Source organism: Rattus norvegicus, chromosome 7, assembly GCF_021556685.1.
Source record: "Rattus norvegicus strain SHRSP/BbbUtx chromosome 7, alternate assembly SHRSP_T2T, whole genome shotgun sequence".
In the NCBI taxonomy this organism is placed as follows: domain Eukaryota; kingdom Metazoa; phylum Chordata; class Mammalia; order Rodentia; family Muridae; genus Rattus; species Rattus norvegicus.
In genome coordinates, this window is record NC_141540.1 from 52,848,173 (window position 1) to 52,862,500 (window position 14,328).

A 14,328-nucleotide genomic window follows, 5' to 3' on the forward strand; every position below is an offset into this window, starting at 1 on the left:
AACAGCTGAAGACCTGTAGAGAGGAAAAACTACACGCCCGAAAGCAGAACACTCTGTCCCCATAACTGACTGAAAGAGAGGAAAACAGGTCTACAGCACTCCTGACACACAGGCTTATAGGACAGTCTAGCCACTGTCAGAAATAGCAGAACAAAGTAACACTAGAGATAATCTGATGGCGAGAGGCAAGCACAGGAACCCAAGCAACAGAAACCAAGACTACATGCCATCATCGGAGCCCAATTCTCCCACCAAAACAAACATGGAATATCCAAACACACCAGAAAAGCAAGATCTAGTTTCAAAATCATATTTGATCATGATGCTGGAGGACTTCAGGAAAGACCTGAACACACTTAGGGAAGCACAGGAAAACATTAATAAACAAGTAAAAGCCTACAGAGAGGAATGGCAAAAATCCCTGAAAGAATTCCAGGAAAACACAATCAAACAGTTGAAGGAATTAAAAATGGAAATAGAAGCAATCAAGAAAGAACACATGGAAACAACCCTGGATATAGAAAACCAAAAGAAGAGACAAGGAGCTGTAGATACAAGCTTCACCAACAGAATACAAGAGATGGAAGAGAGAATCTCAGGAGCAGAAGATTCCATAGAAATCATTGACTCAACTGTCAAAGATAATGTAAAGCGGAAAAAGCTACTGGTCCAAAACATACAGGAAATCCAGGACTCAATGAGAAGATCAAACCTAAGGATAATAGGTATAGAAGAGAGTGAAGACTCCCAGCTCAAAGGACCAGTAAATATCTTCAACAAAATCATAGAAGAAAACTTCCCTAACCTAAAAAAAGAGATACCCATAGACATACAGGAAGCCTACAGAACTCCAAATAGATTGGACCAGAAAAGAAACACCTCCCGTCACATAATTGTCAAAACACCAAACGCACAAAATAAAGAAAGAATATTAAAAGCAGTAAGGGAAAAAGGTCAAGTAACATATAAAGGCAGACCTATCAGAATCACACCAGACTTCTCGCCAGAAACTATGAAGGCCAGAAGATCCTGGACTGATGTTATACAGACCCTAAGAGAACACAAATGCCAGCCCAGATTACTGTATCCAGCAAAACTCTCAATTAACATTGATGGAGAAACCAAGATATTCCATGACAAAACCAAATTTACACAATATCTTTCTACAAATCCAGCACTACAAAGGATAATAAATGGTAAAGCCCAACATAAGGAGGCAAGCTATACCCTAGAAGAAGCAAGAAACTAATCGTCTTGGCAACAAAACAAAGAGAATGAAAGCACACAAACATAACCTCACATCAAATATGAATAGAAAGGGAAGCAATAATCACTATTCCTTAATATCTCTCAATATCAATGGCCTCAACTCCCCAATAAAAAGACATAGATTAACAAACTGGATACGCAACGAGGACCCTGCATTCTGCTGCCTACAGGAAACACACCTCAGAGACAAAGACAGACACTACCTCAGAATGAAAGGCTGGAAAACAACTTTCCAAGCAAATGGTCAGAAGAAGCAAGCTGGAGTAGCCATTCTAATATCAAATAAAATCAATTTCCAACTAAAAGTCATCAAAAAAGATAAGGAAGGACACTTCATATTCATCAAAGGAAAAATCAACCAAGATGAACTCTCAATCCTAAATATCTATGCCCCAAATACAAGGGCACCTACATATGTAAAAGAAACCTTACTAAAGCTCAAAACACACATTGCACCTCACACAATAATAGTGGGAGATTTCAACACCCCACTCTCATCAATGGACAGATCATGGAAACAGAAATTAAACAGTGATGTAGACAGACTAAGAGAAGTCATGAGCCAAATGGACTTAACGGATATTTATAGAACATTCTATCCTAAAGCAAAAGGATATACCTTCTTCTCAGCTCCTCATGGTACTTTCTCCAAAATTGACCATATAATTGGTCAAAAAACGGGCCTCAACAGGTACAGAAAGATAGAAATAATCCCATGCGTGCTATCGGACCACCACGGCCTAAAACTGGTCTTCAATAACAATAAGGGAAGAATGCCCACATATACGTGGAAATTGAACAATGCTCTACTCAATGATAACCTGGTCAAGGAAGAAATAAAGAAAGAAATTAAAAACTTTTTAGAATTTAATGAAAATGAAGATACAACATACTCAAACATATGGGACACAATGAAAGCTGTGCTAAGAGGAAAACTCATAGCGCTGAGTGCCTGCAGAAAGAAACAGGAAAGAGCATATGTCAGCAGCTTGACAGCACACCTAAAAGCTCTAGAACAAAAAGAAGCAAATACACCCAGGAGGAGTAGAAGGCAGGAAATAATCAAACTCAGAGCTGAAATCAACCAAGTAGAAACAAAAAGGACCATAGAAAGAATCAACAGAACCAAAAGTTGGTTCTTTGAGAAAATCAACAAGATAGATAAACCCTTAGCCAGACTAACGAGAGGACACAGAGAGTGTGTCCAAATTAACAAAATCAGAAATGAAAAGGGAGACATAACTACAGATTCGGAGGAAATTCAAAAAATCATCAGATCTTACTATAAAAACCTATATTCAACAAAATTTGAAAATCTTCAGGAAATGGACAATTTCCTAGACAGATACCAGGTATCGAAGTTAAATCAGGAACAGATAAACCAGTTAAACAACCCCATAACTCCTAAGGAAATAGAAGCAGTCATTAAAGGTCTCCCAACCAAAAAGAGCCCAGGTCCAGATGGGTTTAGTGCAGAATTCTATCAAACCTTCATAGAAGACCTCATACCAATATTATCCAAACTATTCCACAAAATTGAAACAGATGGAGCCCTACCGAATTCCTTCTATGAAGCCACAATTACTCTTATACCTAAACCACAAAAGACACAACAAAGAAAGAGAACTTCAGACCAATTTCCCTTATGAATATCGATGCAAAAATACTCAATAAAATTCTGGCAAACCGAATTCAAGAGCACATCAAAACAATCATCCACCATGATCAAGTAGGCTTCATCCCAGGCATGCAGGGATGGTTTAATATACGGAAAACCATCAACGTGATCCATTATATAAACAAACTGAAAGAACAGAACCACATGATCATTTCATTAGATGCTGAGAAAGCATTTGACAAAATTCAACACCCCTTCATTATAAAAGTCCGGGAAAGAATAGGAATTCAAGGCCCATACCTAAACAGAGTAAAAGCCATATACAGCAAACCAGTTGCTAACATTAAACTAAATGGAGAGAAACTTGAAGCTATCCCACTAAAATCAGGGACTAGACAAGGCTGCCCACTCTCTCCCTACTTATTCAATATAGTTCTTGAAGTTCTAGCCAGAGCAATCAGACAACAAAAGGAGATCAAAGGGATACAGATCGGAAAAGAAGAGGTCAAAATATCACTATTTGCAGATGACATGATAGTATATTTAAGTGATCCCAAAAGTTCCACCAGAGAACTACTAAAGCTGATAAACAACTTCAGCAAAGTGGCTGGGTATAAAATTAACTCAAATAAATCAGTTGCCTTCCTCTATACAAAAGAGAAACAAGCCGAGAAAGAAATTAGGGAAACGACACCCTTCATAATAGACCCAAATAATATAAAGTACCTCGGTGTGACTTTAACCAAGCAAGTAAAAGATCTGTACAATAAGAACTTCAAGACACTGAGGAAAGAAATTGAAGAAGACCTCAGAAGATGGAAAGATCTCCCATGCTCATGGATTGGCAGGATTAATATGGTAAAAATGGCCATTTTACCAAAAGCAATCTACAGATTCAATGCAATCCCCATCAAAATACCAATCCAATTCTTCAAAGAGTTAGACAGAACAATTTGCAAATTCATCTGGAATAACAAAAAACCCAGGATAGCTAAAGCTATCCTCAACAATAAAAGGACTTCAGGGGGAATCACTATCCCTGAACTCAAGCAGTATTACAGAGCAATAGTGATAAAAACTGCATGGTATTGGTACAGAGACAGACAGATAGACCAATGGAATAGAATTGAAGACCCAGAAATGAACCCACACACCTATGGTCACTTGATTTTTGACAAAGGAGCCAAAACCATCCAATGGAAAAAAGATAGTATTTTCAGCAAATGGTGCTGGTTCAACTGGAGGGCAACATGTAGAAGAATGCAGATCGATCCATCCTTATAACCCTGTACAAAGCTTAAGTCCAAGTGGATCAAGGACCTCCACATCAAACCAGACACACTCAAACTAATAGAAGAAAAACTAGGGAAGCATCTGGAACACATGGGCACTGGAAAAAATTTCCTGAACAAAACACCAATGGCTTATGCTCTAAGATCAAGAATCGACAAATGGGATCTCATAAAACTGCAAAGCTTCTGTAAGGCAAAGGACACTGTGGTTAGGACAAAACGGCAACCAACAGATTGGGAAAAGATCTTTACCAATCCTACAACAGATAGAGGCCTTATTTCCAAAATATACAAAGAACTCAAGAAGTTAGACCGCAGGGAAACAAATAACCCTATTAAAAAATGGGGTTCAGAGCTAAACAAAGAATTCACAGCTGAGGAATGCCGAATGGCTGAGAAACACCTAAAGAAATGTTCAACATCTTTAGTCATAAGGGAAATGCAAATCAAAACAACCCTGAGATTTCACCTCACACCAGTGCGATTGGCTAAGATCAAAAACTCAGGTGACAGCAGATGCTGGCGAGGATGTGGAGAAAGAGGAACACTCCTCCATTGTTGGTGGGATTGCAGACTGGTAAAACCATTCTGGAAATCAGTCTGGAGGTTCCTCAGAAAATTGGACATTGAACTGCCTGATGATCCAGCTATACCTCTCTTGGGCATATACCCAAAAGATGCCTCAACATATAAAAGAGACACGTGCTCCACTATGTTCATCGCAGCCTTATTTATAATAGCCAGAAGCTGGAAAGAACCCAGATGCCCTTCAACAGAGGAATGGATACAGAAAATGTGGTACATCTACACAATGGAATATTACTCAGCTATCAAAAACAACGAGTTTATGAAATTCGTAGGCAAATGGTTGGAACTGGAAAATATCATCCTGAGTGAGCTAACCCAATCACAGAAAGACATACATGGTATGCACTCATTGATAAGTGGCTATTAGCCCAAATGCTTGAATTACCCTAGATCCCTAGAACAAACGAAACTCAAGACGGATGATCAAAATGTGAATGCTTCACTCCTTCTTTAAATGAGGAAAAAGAATACCCTTGGCAGGGAAGGGAGAGGCAAAGATTAAAACAGAGACTGAAGGAACACCCATTCAGAGCCTGCCCCACATGTGGCCCATACATATACAGCCACCCAATTAGACAAGATGGATGAAGCAAAGAAGTGCAGGCTGACAGGAGCCGGATGTAGATCGCTCCTGAGAGACACAGCCAGAATACAGCAAATATAGAGGCGAATGCCAGCAGCAAACCACTGAACTGAGAATAGGTCCCCTATTGAAGGAATCAGAGAAAGAACTGGAAGAGCTTGAAGGGGCTCGAGACCCCAAAAGTACAACAATGCCAAGCAACCAGAGCTTCCAGGGACTAAGCCACTACCTAAAGACTATACATGGACTGACCCTGGACTCTGACCCCATAGGTAGCAATGAATATCCTAGTAAGAGCACCAGTGGAAGGGGAAGCCCTGGGTCCTGCTAAGACTGAACCCGCAGTGAACTAGTCTATGGGGGGAGGGCGGCAATGGGGGGAGGGTTGGGAGGGGAACACCCATAAGGAAGGGGAGGGGGGAGGGGGATGTTTGCCCGGAAACCGGGAAAGGGAATAACACTCGAAATGTATATAAGAAATACTCAAGTTAATTAAAAAAAAAAATAAATAAAATAAAATAAAATTAAAAAAAAAAAAAAAAGAATAGACAAATAGGACCTCATAAAACTGCAAAGCTTCTGTAAGGCAAAGGACACCATCATTAGGACAAAACAGCAACCAACAGATTGGGAAAAGATCTTTACCAATCCTACATCTAATAGAGGGATAATATCCAAAATATACAAAGAACTGAAGAAATTAGACTCCAGAGAGCCAAATAACCCTATTAAAAATGGGGTATACAGCTAAACAAAGAATTCTTCCCCTGAGGAATATTGAATGGCTGAGAAGTACCTAAAGAAATATTCAACATCCTTAGTCATCAGGGAAATGCAAATCAAACAACCCTGAGATTCTACCTCACACCAGTCAGAATGGCTAAGATCAAAAACTCAGGTGACAACAGATGCTGGCGAGGATGTGGAGAAAGAAGAACGCTCTTCCATTGTTGGTGGGATTGCAGACTGGTACAAATACTCTGGAAATTAGTCTGAAGGTTCTTCAGAAAATTGGACATTCCAGTACCTGAGGACCCAGCTATACCTCTCCTGGGCATATACCCAAAAGATGCTCCAACATACAACAAAGACACATGCTCCACTATGTTCATAGCAGCCTTATTTATAATAGCCAGAAACTGGAAAGAACCCAGATGCCCTTCAACAGAGGAATGGATACAGGAAATGTGATACATCTACACAATGGAGTACTACTCAGCTATCAAAAACAATGACTTCATGAAATTCATAGGCAAATGGATGGAACTAGAAAATATCATCCTGAGTGAGGTAACCCAATCACAGAAAAACACACATGGTATGCACTCGCTGATAAGTGGACATTAGCCCAAAAGCTAGAATTATCCAAGATACAATCCACAGACCACAAGAAGGACCAAAGTGCAGATGCTTCAGTCATTCTTAAAAGGGAAAACAAAACTATTCATAGGTGGGGATATGAAGGAAAGTTTGGAGCAAGCTGTCTCCTGAGAGGCTCAGCCAGAGCATGTCAAATACAGAGGCAAATGCTAGCAGCAAACCATTGAACTGAGAATGGGATCCCCAATGGAGGAATTAGAGAAAGGATTGAAAGAGCTGTAGGGGCTTTCAACCCCATAAGAACAACAATGCCAAACCAACCAAAGCTCCCAGGGACTAAATCACTACATGGACTGACCCATGGCTCCAGCTGCATATGTAGCAGAGGATGACCTTGTTGGCCACAATGGAAGGAGAAGCTCTTGGTCTGCCAAGGCTGGACCCCCCAATATAGCGGAATGTTGGGGGGTAGGTCAGGAAGGGGGATGGATGGGGAGGGGAACACCCTTATAGAAGAAGGGGAAGGGGATGGGATAGGGGTCTTATCTCCAGGAAACCAGAAAAGGGAATAAGATTTGAAATGTAAAAAATATATATATTCAATAAAAGAAAAAATTTTAAAACAGAGAAAAAAATCAAGATCTATACAAACCATGGCTAAGCTGTTTTCTGGACCATTAGTAGAAGTTATGATTATCACAAAAGAAAGGAGTCACTAACCTGTTTGTAAGGAGCATCGTTGAGGTAGATTTCAGTGTCTCCAATTGATATCAAAACACTTTTAGAACAAACAATATCATTGTCAAAGCACTTCTTGTTCTGGGAAATCACAGATATACCAGAATCATCTGTACTCTGAAATATGTCAAGAACATTTTATTGGCACAATAAATTTATACACTATATGTAAATTCTAGATATTTTTAATAACAAACATAAAGACAACCAAGGTTTATAATGACTCATAACTTCTAAAAAGAATGTACTTCTAAAGCAAAAATAAAAATTATATTTATCTAAAAATGAGAAAATATTCTATTAAAACTCCACAGTCTTTAAATAATTGCCCCTAACACTTTCTTTTCAAACTTTATTCTAGCAAAGCTTTTTAGATACATTTCATTACCATAGCTTTACTTGACAACCATTATAGTTTTCTTTATTATATGTAATCTTACCTATATATTATTACCTAAACTAACATCTATTTTCATTTTTAGAAAATATATATTTCCCTTTATTTTATCGATTTTTGGACTGCTTACTACATCCAAGGAAGAACTGACATAGATGCAAAGCTGTGCTCTGAACTAGCAGAAAAAATAGTGCCCTTATTTGAGGGTTTGCTTGGAACTTCATGACATCTCATCTACTTCTGTCAACATCTGAACTTGATTTTTATTGAAAAACGCCACATTTTACTGTTTAAAAAAGCCAGCTTTCTGGAAGAAAACTTTTTAAACATTGGAGTTATTGTGACTCAAAGCCTCACAACATGCGGATACAGACATGGGCCTCTCTGTCAAAGGGGCAGCTGATCGTTGGGATGCAGTCTCTATATTCAGGCTCTCTGACTCACATCCTCTCATACCCATTCACTTAGCATCACTGAGCAAGTGCTCACAGCCAGAGCTCCATGCACTCGCCATGTTAGAGTGGGATTGCAGCACTCCCTTCCCCAAACACACTCCAGCTGCAGCAGGGTGGGACCCCTACACGTCACATGGCCTTGATGAGGATAGCACAGAACTCTGGGATGCACAAGTGAGATCTGAAGTTTGGACTGTCAGCAGTTCTTAAACAAGCCTTCCTATCACCTGCCTTGTGAGAGTGTCCAGAGGGCCCGTTGATGTCAGCTTTGTGTGTAGACCTGTTCCAGGATGCTTGTTACATTCCTTTCCTACCACACATAAATGCCCTGTGTATGACAGGCACGATATTCAAATAAATCACTCCTTGATATGTGCTTATGGATCAGAGTTCAGCCCACAGCCATCTTCTCAAGCAAAAAGGGCCATTGACCTTAAGCAATGGCATATGCCACCAATTTGGCAGTGACATTATCTTGCTGTTAACCATCTAGGACAGGATTAGACATCGGTGTTCTGCCTGGCTTTCCTGTGACTGGTTAAGTACTCTGAGAGACATGGAACTTAAACTTATCTCCCTGAAATGATCCCCTAGCTGTTGAGAGAGAAGACAGAGTCCACAGTGTGCTGCTTTATGCAAGCCACTGCCATGGTGATGTCCTGGCTGTGAGTAGCATCTCTGGGATTACACTGACCTAAACACACAATCAAGGATGTCGTGAGAAATGGAAATGACACTTCCATGGGCTTTCTGCTTCAGTAAGTTAAAAGATTCTGCTTCTAACTGGTTCTTTTGTGCTTGCAATTCTTGGCTTCACAGTTTCACAACTTAAAATTTTCATATGTGTATACTGTATTTAAATAAGTCTCCATCTTTATCCTTTCTCCAATGATTCCTTCATCTGCCCCCCAACTATCTCTCTAGCTTACGGCCTTTTTATGTAGTTGTTATAATGGATGTGTGTGTCTGTCTATATGTGTGTGTGTGTCTGTGTCTGTATGTGTATGTGTATGTATGTCTGTGTGTGTATGTGTGTATATGTATGTGTGTATGTGTGTCTGTCTATATGTGTATGTATGTGTGTCTGTGTGTCTGTGTGTCTGTGTATGTGTGTATGTGTATGTGTGTGTATATGTGTGTCTGTCTATATGTGTATGTATGTGTGTCTGTGTGTCTGTATGTCTATGTGTATGTGTATATGTGTGTATGTGTATGTATGTGTGTTTGTGTCTGTGTGTATGCATGTGTGTGTATATGTGTCTGTGTCTGTGTGTGTGCATGTGCGTGTGTGTGAATATGTGTGTATGTGTATATATGTGTGTGTGCTTGTTCGTGTGTGTGTGTGTACATGTCAACTGGTAGCATCATCATTTGATCGCCTTGTTTAGATGATCAAATTGTTGAGATGCTGTGGATGCAGTGTCCCTGTCACATATAAAAGACACAGTCTACCAGCAGACATTCTGCCCCTTTCAATCATTTCTTCCTCTCTTCCATGATATTCCTGGAACCTTGCATAAATCAATGATGTTACAGATGTACCATTTGGGGCCAGGTACCCCATGGTCCAGTGTTCCCTACATTTTGACCGGTTTTAGTTTTTTGTGATGGTTTCTGTCTTTGATGAGGGACAAAAGCTATACTTATTGGTGGGTATAAGACTAAGTGTTGACAATGGAGTTAATGTTATCCTGGTTTAAGGACACGTGAATAGTTGGTCCTTCTCTAGATTTCATGTGCTCACCAGCCATGGGCAGTTGGCTAGCTTTACAGTCCTAGGCATGAATTTCCCTTTATTGAGTGGACCCTAAGTCCAATTAGAGAGTTGTTGGTTACCACCAAGGTATAACGCCACTATTGCCCCTTGAGCATAGCTTGCTCTGCTGGTTATCATTGTGGTTTATAGACATCACAGGGGGAGGCAGTTGTTGACTGATTTTCTTCCATAACACATTCGTGTCATAAGACTTTATTACTAAAAAAAAAATGCCACTTTTCAAAGACCCTCTCACCACAGAGTTGACACCTGAGTGACCCTAGAGCCAACTGTCCCTCCCATCATGGCTTACTATGGAAACCAACCACCAGTGTCACTGGAATATACGCTGAGCACCGGCCTCCAGAATATCACTAGCTAGAGAGAAAAACAACATTGGAATCATGCATTTTGGAGGAGATGAAAATCTGAGCTGAGACACCAGGTAAAATGTACCACACATACACAGGCTTATACCTACCTGACAGACTATACAGGGGATGCTGGCGTACATGCATGAACAAGAGATGTGCAAAGATATTGCACCCATGAACAATTCCTTTTCTTCTCTTTTAGTTTTCTCTTATTTAATATCTAATTTCAACTTACTGGACTAACTTTGCCTTATGCTGTCCAATTGCTTTCCTTTTGCCTCTGAATAGTTTTTCCCAAAGAACAGGAGTGGGCCTAGAGTTAGAGGCTTCTCTGCCTCAACCTCCAAGGGCTGAGATGGTCTTAGGTTGTCTGACTGCATTGCTACCTCCTTTTATTTCCATCCTATCTTCAATGAAACAGCCCTGAATTCTTGCTTTCCCTTTGTTGTTTCCTCTTTATTTACTTTATGTTCTCATGATTAATAGACTGGATTGGCTTATTTCCTTTCCATCTATACCCTCGGTGACAACGTCTTATATCACACCATACCACCAAGTCAGATTACACAGCCGAGCAAAGTCATGCTTCACAAAGTACAAAACGTCCCATAATGAACACAAACTAAAAGTAGTCCACGACCACAAATCCATCTTTGTAGAAAGTATGTGAAGGGATTCTGTTCACTGATGAGAACCACAAAGGCATCAGATCATAAGAAGAAATAAGCAAAACTCAGACAAGAAATAACCAATGCCGATCAAGACTGTGTGCGGATTATAAAAACAACTAAATTTATATACATCCCTCAATAGAAACTCTGAATGCCATGGTCTTATTTCTCTAATCAAAATGCATAGACTAGGATTGTAGATGTTAAAACTGGACTTATCTATTTCTTGCCTACAAGAAATGTATCTCACTGGAAAAGAGGAATACATAGCCTTAGAATGAGAGGAATGGAAAATATCCCAAGCAAATGTTGTTAGAAAACAAGCAGGCATAGAAATACCAACATCCAGCGTAATACATTCCAAACTAAGATTAGTCAAATGAAATGAAGAAAGCCAATTATACAATTTTATACATATACATATCTATATATATGTGTTTATATATATGCATTGAACCCCACTATATTTAAAGGTAGAGATGGCTCCAGCACAGGAACAATGAGTGACTATAACACCCGACTCTCACGGATAGGTAATCCAGGTGAATCACCAAAAAGACGCGTCAGTTTTTCGTTACGTGATACAGCAAATGAGTTTAACAAACTTCCGTGATATTCCAGCCAAACATTGCAGAATACGCATTCTTCTCACTGGTCCATGGAAATGTATTATTTAAAATATTTCTAGAAAATATGAGGACCCAAAACATGTTTCAACAAATGTAAAGAAACTCAAAATAGTTTCTTGGATTCCACCTGACAGCAATAGAACAAAGCTGAGCTGAAAGTGAGTAGCGAAACCACCCACAGGACACACACAAACACTTAGAGTAAAGGATGGCGCTTGATGAGGAGTGGCTCCTCGAAGACACGGTGGGGGGGGGTGGAAGGGGTGTTTCTAAATTCCTAGAATCGAATGGAAAAACAGTATCATGCATAACATCTTTCAAAAAATATAAAATGCCTTGTAACAAACCTAACCAAGGAAACAAAGGAATTCTACAACGAATGTTTTTAAACAACTAAAGAAATGGAAGAGGGTTCTAGACGTTTTAAAATTCCTTTGCTCAAATGCCAATAGAATGAGTGTATTGTGAATAGTTACGCCACCCAAACTAATGCACAGATTCAATGTAATCCCCCGTCAAAATTCTGTTGGTGTTCTCAATAAAAATAGAAAAAAAAATGAATGCTAACTTTAGTAGGAAAGCACAAAATACCATGGGCATTCGATGCAATTCTAAACAAAATAATTCTGTCAGAACTGCAACACTACAGAGTCCTCGAAAGAACAACATGGTATTGACACAGAACAGATGTGTAGATCACTGTAACAGAGGAACAGAATTAAACCCAGACAGCAAAAGATATCTAATTTTCAACATAATTTTCAAAAGTATACATTGGAGAAAAGAGGCCTTTTAAATGAATAACTCCAGGGAAAATAAATTTACACAGAGAAGAGTCAGAGTACAGCCTCCTCTCTCACCTTGTTAAAAAAAAAAAGTCAGATGGAGTCATGATCAAGACACAGGGTCTGAAACTCTGAAGCTAATAAGAAAGACCCAACAAGCAGCTGAAAGAGTCAGATGCAGATATTTGCACCCAACCAATGGACAGAAGCTGCTGACCCCTGTGGTTGAATTAGGGAAAAGCTGGAGGAAGCTGAGGAGGAGGGCAACCCTGTAGGAGGACCAGCAGTGTCAATTAACATGGACCCCTGTGGTCTCTCAGACACTGGATCACCAACCAGGCAGCCTACACCAGCTGAGATGAGGCCCACAACACATATACAGCAGAGGACTCCCGGGTCTGAGTTCAGTCAGAGAAGATGCACCTAACCCTCAAGAGACTGGAGGCCCCAGGGAGTGAAGAGATCTGGGGGTGGCAATCCTTGTCCAGAACAGGGTGGGAGGGTGGGGGGGGATGGGATGTGGAACAGTCAGAGGGTGGACCGAGAGGGAGATAAAATCTGGACTGTAAAAAAAAGATTAAATAAAAAGAAAAAAAGACTAAAACAGTGGTTCTCAACTTGGAGGTTGAATGATCCCTTAACAAGGGTCATCTAAGACCATCTGCATATCAGATATTTACACTGTGATTCATAAAAGTAGCAAAATTAAAGCTATGAAATGGCAAAAATTAATTTTATTATTGGGCTCACCACAACATGAGGAACTGAGTTAAAGTTTTGCAGAATTAGAAAGATTGAGAACCAATGCTTTAAGATACAAGCAGAAGAAAGGAACTTTTGAAAAGGATTCCAACGGTTCAAGGAATAATGCCAAGAACTGAAAATAATTACATTACACATAAGTTAAAAGGTTCTTCACAGAAATCAAAGTAAAGAGAGAGTCTGCAGGATGGGAGAAAGTCTTTCCTAGATGTAGATTTGACAGAATTAGAGTATAGAAAGAACAAAAATAAATCAAGAATGAAAGCGCATTGTGTGGTCAATAAATGAAATTAAGCGAAAACTTTGAAAAGATGAAATGCAAATGGGAAAAAATATTCAACATCAAAAAATGTAAATTGAAATTGGGTTAAGATTCCCTCTTTTCCCAGTCAGAACGGCTATGACCAAGAAAGCATATGACAAAAATAATGAGAAAGAGGATAAATGAGAGTCTTTATAGACAGGAAAGAAGATACAAAGAGACACCATGAGAATCAGTATGAAGATTCCTCAAAAATACGAAAATCAGATCGTCCTTGAGACTCAACTATAACCCTGCTGAGTATATGCCGGAACCATTGTATATATTCACAAGTAAAATTCTAGGGTCATAGACACAAAGAGTGGAATAACGAGGTGAAACTGATTAACATATTTGCCAGCTCATATACTTACCGTTTTCCCAGGGGGAAAAAGTGTTTATACTTTTTTGCATATTTCCAAAGTGGTCTTTCTCTCTCTAAATGTCAAAAGTATTTGTCCCTCACCCTTCACTAACTTTAAAGGAGACTTCATCAAAAGGAGAAGAATGGAGACATCCCACAGTATCAGCTCTAGACTAAGAAGTGGGGTACAATGACTGAATATACAATGACATAAACAGAGATGGCCCTAGGTTCATTTAATGTAAGGTAGGGCTGGGGCATTACCATGGAATCACAAAAAAATATAAAAGCCCCATAGAGACTCCCTGGCTGTTTGCTTTTGAGACAGATAAGGATATGTTTTCCTCATGAAATAACAGGAAAACGTTATTAAAAGCATATGGATTTTCATGTAAACTCTATACATAGATTTTTCACATCACTAGC

The 14,328-nt window shown here is 39.4% G+C and overlaps 1 protein-coding gene across 2 annotated transcripts in view; it reads right to left on the reverse strand.

Moving 5' to 3' along the window:
• The window catches only part of Otogl (otogelin-like), a 162,782-nt gene that overhangs the window by 67,946 nt on the left and 80,508 nt on the right, over positions 1 to 14,328 (reverse strand). For both annotated transcript variants that reach the window (XM_087559476.1, XM_087559475.1), the window contains exon 26: positions 7,391 to 7,525. In XM_087559476.1, coding sequence (XP_087415602.1) covers positions 7,391 to 7,525 — 135 coding nt within the window. The remainder of the gene's footprint in view (positions 1 to 7,390; positions 7,526 to 14,328) is intronic.